The 10,556-nt window shown below is 36.1% G+C and overlaps 1 protein-coding gene across 1 annotated transcript; it reads right to left on the bottom strand.

The window, feature by feature from the left end:
* Nucleotides 1–2,318: 2,318 nt before the first annotated feature.
* On the bottom strand, nt 2,319–10,213 carry LOC110334192 (prolactin-5A1). Its single transcript, XM_021216056.1, has 5 exons — nt 10,123–10,213; nt 8,150–8,328; nt 4,967–5,074; nt 3,852–4,040; nt 2,319–2,804 (listed from the first exon to the last, which is right to left on the bottom strand). The coding sequence occupies exons 1-5, from the start codon at nt 10,151–10,153 to the stop codon at nt 2,619–2,621; spliced, it is 693 nt and encodes a 230-aa protein (XP_021071715.1). The 5' UTR covers nt 10,154–10,213; the 3' UTR covers nt 2,319–2,618.
* Nucleotides 10,214–10,556: the final 343 nt, after the last annotated feature.

Here is a 10,556-nt window from a genome sequence, read left to right as displayed (position 1 = left end):
CTAGTAGGGACATTGTATTCTCTATTGTAAAGAAACCTCATTCAACTTCCATATACCTATATCTATCTATATATCTATATCTATATTTATTTGAGGAAGTTTCTATAGTAGTAGATGTCCACAAGACTTTTCAAAAGACTTTTAGTGTTAGGTGACTCTTCCCATATTCTGTCTTTTACCCTGATATCACATGACTCTCTCTATTTAATCCTAATTAAATCTTATTTAATTCTAGTTTCCCTCTATCTCATTGTTAATAATATCCTCAATTTCCCTTTCTTTGGAAAAGTCCCTCCCTCTCCCTAGTCCTTTAACAGCTATCTAACCTTTGTTGGTATTTGAATTTAAGCACACATATCTAAAGCTTCAAAACTAACAACATACAAGAAGAAATGTAATATTTGTCTTCCTAGAGTATTATATTTTAGCTCTATATATTTAGCTGCAAATTTCATAATTTTTGTTTTTAATAACAACTGAATACTCCATTATGTAAATGCAGCATGTTTTATTAGCGTACTATATTTCTTTTACTAGCAACCATCCTTGTATTCCTAAAACAAGACTAGCTTGTCATGCTCAGTGGTCTATCCAATATGTTTTTGAATACTATTTGCCAGTATGTTATTATTTCTTGCTACATGGTTATAAAAAAATGTCTATAGGTTTTTCTTTTTGTTGTGTCTTTATATGACTTTGGTAATAGGATAATACTGCTTTCATAGAACGAGTTCTATATTGTTTCTTCCCTTTCTGTTTTATGGAATAGAGCGAGAAACATTTTCTATCTCTATTATTTTACTATCTGATAGAACACTGCAGAGAATCTATCTTTTCTGTGTGGATAAAATTTTTTCCTATTATTTCTTTGAGCAATTCTTAAGAATAGGTCAGCTGATGGCAAAAGTTGAATTACACAGTGATATCTTAGCATGCATGAGTTCTTTCGGTTAGGTTTAATACTGCCAAAGAAGCCTTATGTTTATGAAACTGTTTATTTCATTTCAGAAAGATAATCTATCTAGGCGTAATATTTATAATAGACATTTTCTTTTAGTGCATGCTACTTAATTGATTATAGATGTCAGGGTTTTAGAACAGATACGCAGATTTTTTTTTTTTTTTTTGTCTCTGTGTGGGTAAGGCAACATCCCCTCATGTCTATTTTAAGTAATTACATTTTTTCATGAGATTTGACTGTGTTGATCATCCGTGTGGACACCACTGGATTTACCCTAACTAGCGTTGTAAAGAGTTTTGAATCTTTTTTTTTTCTTTTTTTTTTTTTGGTTTTTCAAGACAGGGTTTCTCTGTATAGCTCTGGCTGTCCTGGAACTCACTTTGTAGACCAGGCTGGCCTCGAACTCAGAAATCCGCCTGCCTCTGCCTCCCGAGTGCTGGGATTAAAGGCGTGCACCACCACACCCGGCTGAGTTTTGAATCTTTAAGGTTTTAACTTCTACTAAAGTTAAAAGGTTTTCAGCTTTCCCTTCTTTGAGGGGCTAGGCAACACTATTTTTTTCCCCCTTCTGAAGCACAGTACTGCGATTGTTGAGTATCTTCTTGTTTGACTATTCAGTCTGAAGCAATTCTTTTTTTTTTTTTAGTCTGTTATTTTAATTTTTGGATGGAATTTGTATTGATTTTTCAGATTCCAATACTGTGCTCCACATCTTGCACTCTAGTTAAGCCCATTCAGTAGATCTTTTCTTTTTCTTTATTCTACTTATGTTATTTGAAGATAGACACTTTATAGCATTTGCATTTTTGTCATTTTTCTGTGAAAAAAAATGGTTCATAGTCAATGGCTGGCTTTCATAAAATACTTGAGATTTCAGTTTATTTTGTAGGATCAAAACCCTTGATTCTAATAACTTATATTAACATATTATGATTCTAAGTGAAATCGAATCATCTTTAAAAAACTAATTTTTTGGTAACAAATTTGAACAGGTTTAATTTTTTATTGTTAAGTGTATAAAAGAAATGATAAAAAATTAAGTTTATTAGACACTGATGTTTCTAAACTATCAGTGAGGTAACCCAAACTCAGAAAGACAAACACTGTATCTTATCTCTCATCTACGGTATTTAGCTTCATATTTCAGAAGTGAGTTTATTACCTGGAACATCTACATAAAACTGGGAAGATCAAAGAAGCTATGGTGGGATGGAGATAAGTACTAGAGAGGGAATATCAGTTGATAGGTGACATGAAGAAAGAAATGGGAAAAATGGTTATCCAATATTATGTTGTCAACTCTAAAAAACATACAATAAAGACAGCAATACATAAAGCAACAATAAAGACAGGCTATATTTATATATTTATTCATATATATATATCAGTAATATATTATATGCCTGTGAAATTATAATTAATACAAAGAAAAATTCATTTTATAAATAGTAGAGTGAAACAGGGGACAAAGGGTGGCTAGGAGCAGGTAGAGGGAAGGAGATGTGGTGTAATTATATTTAATTAAACATAAACATTTTAAAAAGAAGTGACCCTTTAGATTTAATCGCACATGTAAATACTATAAAACTTAAAGAACTTTTTAAGGGTTGGGTCAGTATGGACTACCCCAGAAATAGATAGGAAGGACGAGAGCTTTTCATTGATTAGGCACAATTTGGACTCTCAGGATATTGATGAAATCAGAAACCTTCTGTGCATCATTGTCCAAGCAGACAAACAAACTATGCAAACCAAAAAGCTGAATTCTTCTTTTTGATTGCTGTACATATGGCTCTCCTGACCAGGCAGGGTAGTCCTCATTTTCCTTAAGTTCAGGATGAACCTAGTCACCAAATGAAAGTCAGTCAGTTATTATTCACATTATTAATATTTATTGAGCCTCATTACTTGAAAAATTTGAATAATATTTTGAAAAATGTTATGAATGTAAATCTTAAAGAAATACACGTGTTTCATGTATATAGACCAGGGTACTACCAATCTCTTTGTTATTTAAAAACTAGACAGAAGAACTATGCATATATTTTTGTATTATAGCTGATCCAAGATGAAATACATCATTCTAGGACGAAATAGAATTGCTTCTTGACTACGGACATGGGTTTGCGCAAGGGATATGGAAGAATCTATCATCAGTTCTCCTGTGAGGAGGTTTTCATGCTCTCTTTGTCATCCCGAGGTGCCATTTGCAGTTTATTACTCTTTTGTTCATTTGTTTGTTTTTGTTTTGTTTTGTACTGTTTTTTTCAAGACAGGGTTTCTCTGTGTAGCCCCGGCTGTCCTGGAACTCACTTTGTAGACCAGGCTGGCGTCAAACTCAGAAATCTGCCTGCCTCTGCCTCCCAAGTACTGGGATTAAAGGCGTGCACTGCCACCACTGCCCGGCTAATTTACAATTTTGCTTTCCTCTCTTTCAACAATATTCGTTTTTCATAATTTCTGGACATAAAGCTATAGAACTGATGAGGATTGCACCTGGTGGGTTAAAATTCTTCTAATGTATGGATGACTGTGCTAAAATCGTCGGGATACTGAGACTCTGCCCAGGAAAGGCACTGTCCATGTTATTTCTAGGAATCATTAATACATCAGGAGAGCCCTGTGTTGTGGGGTGCTGAGTGAAAACACTTTTGAGCTGCCACAAACCTTTTAGTCCCTAGACTGTTTATGAGATTACCTGTCTAAATTTCATTGTGGCCCGGCAGAGAATCAGTCCCAGGTTTAGGGTTTTTTTTTGTTTGTTTGTTTATTGAGACAGGGTTTCTCTGTATAGCCCTGGCTGTCCTGGAACTCACTCTGTAGTTTTCCTTATAGATGCTACATCTGTCATAAAGAACAAAAGCTGTAAAGTTTAAAAGAGACAACCTACCTGGCTGAGTATAGTCTTAATGTCCTGCAGATTTTTAGTGAGTTTCTTGATTTGTCTGTCAATCAACTTAACTTTTGATATGATAGCATAAGGAGTTCCATCGAGATCAGCCATGTTGTTTTCTACATAGCACAGAAGGTTTTTCCAGGCAGCCAGCATTCTCATTGTCACATTCAGAAGTACCACAGGCTAAGCAAAAACAATTGAGCATCACGTTAATATACGGGTATAACGGGGGGTTGAATTGTATGTGATAACTAGTTGAGTATTCATGGCTTGTGAAGTATTGAAGGTTGATTAAAGCAATACTGAACCAGTGGTCTGTGAAGTGTCTAGCCATGGAGCAGCTCTCGGGAGGCACTTTCTCTTCCTCTACCTTTGCTTATGCTTTACAATTGTTATGTGCCTAGCAGATATACCCAATGCTGGTCTAGCAAATCATCAGGGAGACCAGATTATATGTGTGCCATGTGCACATATATTATGATAATTACTTTAAATTATGCTGAGATTGATTATGAGCAGGTCATCAGATAAGCACTCTCTATATAGTAAAACACACACACACACACACACACACACTAACACACACACACACACACACTAGCACTGCCTGCCTAATACATATCTAACCCCATGAAACATGAATAGTATTTTACTGGACATGCATGTAAAGACCCTAGAGAATGGTGTCAGGTAAGAGTGAAGTAGGCAGAAGAGCAGAAGTACAACTAACATCTTCCAAGTCAAGAAGAGTCTATGTCATGGTTAGTAGTGTGCAAAGCTTCCCAAGGAAGTACTTTAGTAATAGTAAAAATTGCAACTCTAGTTCCTTTTTAAAAAAAAAAGTCTACACGGAAGAGTAAATTTAACCATGAAAATTCAAATCAATTCAAAGTTTCTTCCATAATAAAAGGTTCAATTCTAATGGTAAAGCTGTTATTAAAATAAGGAATGATTCATGAGCAATTCGTGGCTATGCTTTAAAGTCACTCTTTTATTTTACATGCAGTTTATTAGCTGTAGGGTATGCCTGTCTTGTGCTGCTTGCTCTTTCTGCATATTCCTGAAGGTTTGGTTCCTGTGTCTAGAGAGGATCTGTTATCAGGACTTACCTGCATTCTTTCAGCCTTCCTTTTGTTGTTTGGGATAGAGCGGGATGAAGTGTGACAAGTCATGGTGGGCCTGTTCTGGAATTTCTGGTGTGGATCATACTCTGTATCCTGGAAATTTAAAAAAAAAATGAGATCGAGTTTTGGAATTGAGTAAATGAACTCATGAGTAGACTGTTAATTATCAATGCACTTTCTGCAGGTGTTTACTATATTTATTTTCTTAGGTTTTTTTTTGTTGTTGTTGTAGAATTTTACTTATGAGTATTGTATTTATATAATGATCACCCTACACTCTCCTCCCTGCAAGTCCTCCTAGATTTACATGCCCTCTCAAATTTACGCTTTCATTTTTCAAAGACATGGTGCCATTCCATGAGTTTATTTGACATTTGATGAACACACACACACACACACACACACACACACACCTACAATTAATTAATCGAGAGATATACAAAGTCTCAATAAGCTACTATTTTTTTCACATTTCATAAAACAAATGATTCTCACTAATTTATTTTCTTGAAAAAAATTATCAAGATATACCTTGAATGAATGAAATTCATGTATGTAATAAGCAATGGAGAGTGTGAGCACCCTGAGGCATGCACAATGAGTGAGTCCTCTTTGGACAGTTCAGCACACTCTATGGAAGGAGCTATATGATTTTCTTTCTTTTTTCTCTTTGTTGCACATATACTACACACAAACAAATATAAATATATACATGTAAATATGACCCCCTAATTCCATTTAGTGTTGCTCATATGTCCATGTGTTTGTGGATAATGACTTGGGATAGGACAATATACTGAGGGGCTTCTTGCTGAAGAATGCTGGTTCTCCATCTACTTGAGGTGATTAATTGCTAGTAACTCTTCTTATATGGGTAGGGAACATGTGAAACTTCTCCTATCCATGAGTTAAGATGTTAAGATTACATTAAATCTCTAAATTAAGAAATTAAAAAAGAAACCCTTGGTCTATTTACTTCTTTTCATTGGAGTTGCAAATCTAATTTCATGTCTAAACATTTAACTTTACATCTTTTATAGATTTATTGTTCTGATTTCTCTCTCTATTAAAAGTTACTATTTACAAAGGGAGCACTAAAACATCAAATTTACAAAATACTATTTTAATGATTATCTTTCTCTAGGATTAGAGTCCAGTACCTAGTACATATATGTCTTCAAACCCCTGACTTCTGTTGGAGAAAACTGATATACTTACTTTAATTACATGTTATAAAATTGTATTTTTACTTTCTATTAGCACTGGCTCTATATACAATGAATATATCAAATTCATGAATATTTAAGAATGTAATTGTGTTGATTGCAATGCTGTCAAAGTATATCTTAGGAAATACTCCACAATAAAAAATTTAAAGTATAAAATATAATTTAATATTTACATATTAATATATAAATATTGTATGTTCCTATATATTATTTACCACATTCATTATTTAAATTTAATAATCAGCTAAATTGTTAGTGTTTCATGAGTTGTTAGGGATCTTAAGGTTAAATGTTGCCAATTAGGAATGGAGGATAAAAAAACAAAACTACTACTACAGAGGACAATATTAATACATGTTTGCTGCCCACATGGTGCCTTGTGCTGATACTCATTGATGCTGCAGCCTCCTGGACTGACATAAAGTGGATAAGATCCAGCCCTCAAAGTAAATTCATCAGGGAGAGAAAGCATATTTTTATTTCTAATACGGTTCTCACCTTGTAATGGTAAAGTCACGTTCTCAAATTCTTTAAACAATGGCTCCTAGATTTGGGGCTTTTGAAATTGTTTCAGTCATACTAATTATTTTCAATGTAAGGGATTCATCCAACTTGATTCTCCTTTATTGGATATCTTCAGTGAACTAAGTGAAGAATGCCAGTGGAGACTACCCGCAGCAAGCAAGAACAGGACCTTAGTGCTCTTTTCATTCATTTCTTTTAGGACATTCTATCAAGAGTAGAAAGTTAAGTGGGAGGGAAAAAGGGGACACAGGATCAGGTATGGGAAGAGACAGAAGAGAAGTCCAGAGGGTTAGGAGAATAAGTAGAAATATGTAGCAGTGGGGTGGTAACATGGGGAACCACAAGAAAGTTCCAGGTGCCAGGGAAGCAAGAGATTCCCAGGACCCAGTGGGGATGACATTATTCAAAATACCCAAGAGAGGAGAAAAAGAACCTGAAGAGACTACCTCTAGGAGATAGGCATGGCCAGTAGTTGAGGGATGGGGCCACCCACTCATCTCAAAAATTTTAACTCAAAATTATTCCTGTCTAAAGGAAATACAGTGACATAAATGGAGCAGAGACTGAAGGGAAGGCCATCCAGAGATGATCCCCATCTTAGATTCTATCCCATCTTCAGACACTAAACCCCAACACTATTGAGGATACCAAGAAATGCTCACAGACAGGAGCCTAGTATGTCTGTCCTCTGAGAGTCTCTGTCAGCATTAGGCTAAGAGAGATGCAAATACTTACAGTCAACTATTGAACTGAGCCTGGGGGAGAGGGGACCACAATGGAATATTAGGGGAAGGACTGAAGGAACTGAGGGAGATTGCAACCCCATAGGAAGAAGAACAATATCAACTAACAGGACCCCTCCCAGAGCTCTCAGGGAATAAAACACCAACCAAAGAGTGTATATGGTTAGGTTAATGACTGAAGCTACATATGTAGCAGAGGACTGCCTTCTTATCTGGCATCAATGGGAGGGGAGGCCCTTGGTCCTGTGGAGGCTTGTTGCCCCAGCATAGGGATGACAGAGGGCTGAGGCAGGCATGGGTGGGTAGAGGAGCACCGTCTTAGAGGCAAAGGGGATAGGGGAGAGGGGGCTTTCAGAGAGGAGACTGGGAAGGGGGACAATATTTGAAATGTAAATAAATAAAATAATAAAAAACATATTAGAGAAAAATCTCTTAAAAATTGCATTCAAAAATATTTTTAAAATACTTTCATTTTTTTTTCACAGATTTAGTGAGTTTATGAAACCAACTTATTTTCTCCTCATGTTCTAGTAGTTTTTGCTTTCTTGAGCTTGTGAATGTGTATTGTTTGGATTTTGATTCATTATGTCTTGCCGTTTAACCTGTAGTGTACCCAGTTATGGTCACAGGAAATTTTTCATGGAGAAGCCAGCTGTTAGTGAGGTACTTACAAAATCATTTAATGTTTCTGAAGAGAGGTTGTTGAAGTTCTCAGATATGGTGCTTGACATGTTAAAAATGTAGTTGAGGACTTTCTGGCAACCTCCATCTTCCATGATACATCTGGGTACAGAGACCACATTCTCCCACATGAGCAAGTTTGACAGCAACAGCAGCAGAAGTGCCCCTGCTATGAGGAATGAAATCACAGAGACAAATTATTCATGTGAAGTCACAAGAGTCATGCTGTGTAGTGAAACCTTGTCTAGCCACCGTGGTCTCTGTTACAAAACTTTGTATATCTGAGATGGGTTGAGAAAAAAAATACGTCTTCCCCTATAGAAATTTAGTCAACAATTTCCATTAGATGGTACGACAAAAGAGGCCCTAGTACCTCTGCTATGACAACACCCAGCTTTAAAATTTGTGACAGTGATATGTGCTAGCTTCACTGTCAATGCGCTTTTGACACAAACCTAAAACACATCAGTAGTTTATCGTTTCAAGAGGGAGGAAACATCAACTGCCACTATAAAAGGAAATTTATACTTCAGTGATATTACTAGGAAGTGTTTCTTTATATTGAAATGTGAGCCTTGGACTGGGGAAATGTCTTCATGGATAAAATGCTTGGCAAGAAAGTGTGCAGGCTGGAATTTGAATTCCTGGACTCTGTGACATTTCAGCTTCCCTATAATTGTAGGCCCACAGGTGGGGACCTGGAATCCACATCAGAAGATTGTCAGCATGAGTAGTCATAATGGTTGTCTTTGCGTTTCATTAAGAGACTCTCCCCACTCTGAATATGGTCAAAGAACTATGGAGTGTGATTTTCTGCATAGCAAAACTTTCATTCTCCATGGCATACATACACAAAAAAGAAACACCCCTAAATGTGCACACTACACAAATCCACAGTAGTAAAAAGAGAAAATAATTTGCAAGCCTTCAGGAAAGCTAAATTTCATAGAGACTTTTATAAATGTCCAAAAATTAAATTGAGAATTTTGAAAATATTTATGTGCAGGAAATACCTACACTCAAGTAGCCAAATAATTAAATATATCACAGAATGTGTAGTGTACAATTAACTAAACAATATATTAAATGTAATATTTAATTGAGTAAAATAATATTTACAAAAGTTATAGTGCCTTTCATTTTTCGAAGACATGGTTCTCTTCCCTGAGTTTATTTGACATTTGATGAACACACATACACACACACACACACACACACACACACACACACACACACACACACACCTATAATTAATTAACAGAGAAAGATAAAAGATACAAGGTCTAAATAAGCTACTTTTCTTTTACATTTCCTGAAATAAATCCCATAATTCTCATTAATTCATTTTCTTAAAAATATTATCAAGAATGTAAAGGCAAGTAGCTCACACTTTTATTTATAAATTTATTACAATTAAATCAAATTCTCAAAGCCCTACCAGACACACATCTGCTAGTGTTGTCTGTCTTAGCTGAATATTGAAAATTTAATATTGACTCAAGTTAGGCAGTTCATGGTGCCTTGGAACCTGAATGTGTAAACTGTGATGTAGGAGTTGTGACAAATTAGACCCACAGACTCCAGAGGTCTTAACCCTGCACCAGTACAGCCTTTTTGAGACAGGCCATTCCTTGCTCTGGAGTTGTTCTGATGTTTGGATGCTGTGTGGACATATCTCTAGTTTCTACACATTAGAAATCAGTAATGTACCCCCCCCCCTTTTCTCCTCACTTTCATCAAGAAAATACACTTTCTAAAGTTGTCATCTATCTCTGGAACAAGGAAGGTTAACCTTTGTGAGAACGACTTTTCTAAATAATGCTGTACAGTTCCCTTATGCAGCAAAGATTAGAATGTTGTAAGTACTACATGACGGCAGAGAATGTGTTCTGTACAAATATCTATTGCTAAAAAAAAAATGCATTAATTAAGCTTTAAGGAGCCCAGGTAAGGTAGTACTTACCAGGGTGTGGTTGAATCTTAGACAGCCGCATCTCTGAAAAATCCCACTACAGTGTGGGTACCGACTGAGGAAAGCTGCTTCACCAGAAACCTGCCTTCAGTCAACTTCCCACCACCTATATAGTTTGTCAGATATCCCCCAAAGCTATGCCGAGATGGTCTGCAGGAGGAAAGATGTACAATCCTAGATGAGGGCCTCATGACCCCTCAGGGAATGTTAACTGCCCCATCAACATTACTGTAGTTGTAAATATACCTTTTCCTAATTTGTATACAATGACTAGCTTCCATGAGGTTACTGATCACCATAGTCCCGTCTACTTCCTGATGTCTGATGTTCATGTCACAGCCGGAGGAATGCAACCATTTCCTAACACTTCATTCTTTCCCTCGGGCGCCCATGTTCATCTGTTAAGTCTTTGCAAAACTACTTGA

This window comes from Mus pahari, chromosome 16 (genome assembly GCF_900095145.1).
Source record: "Mus pahari chromosome 16, PAHARI_EIJ_v1.1, whole genome shotgun sequence".
Lineage (NCBI taxonomy): Eukaryota > Metazoa > Chordata > Mammalia > Rodentia > Muridae > Mus > Mus pahari.
The sequence above is the reverse complement of the archived record's forward strand: the minus strand, read 5'-3'. Positions and strand labels throughout refer to the sequence as shown.

Coding starts and splice junctions, on each gene's coding strand:
- LOC110334192 (XM_021216056.1), bottom strand. CDS start 10,153: ATGCGGCTGTCTAAGATTCAACCACACCCTG. Junction 8,329..10,122: donor TAAGATTCAACCACACCCTG/GTAAGTACTACC, acceptor CATTCCTCATAG/CAGGGGCACTTCTGCTGCTG. Junction 5,075..8,149: donor CAGAAACATTAAATGATTTT/GTAAGTACCTCA, acceptor TTAAATTTCCAG/GATACAGAGTATGATCCACA.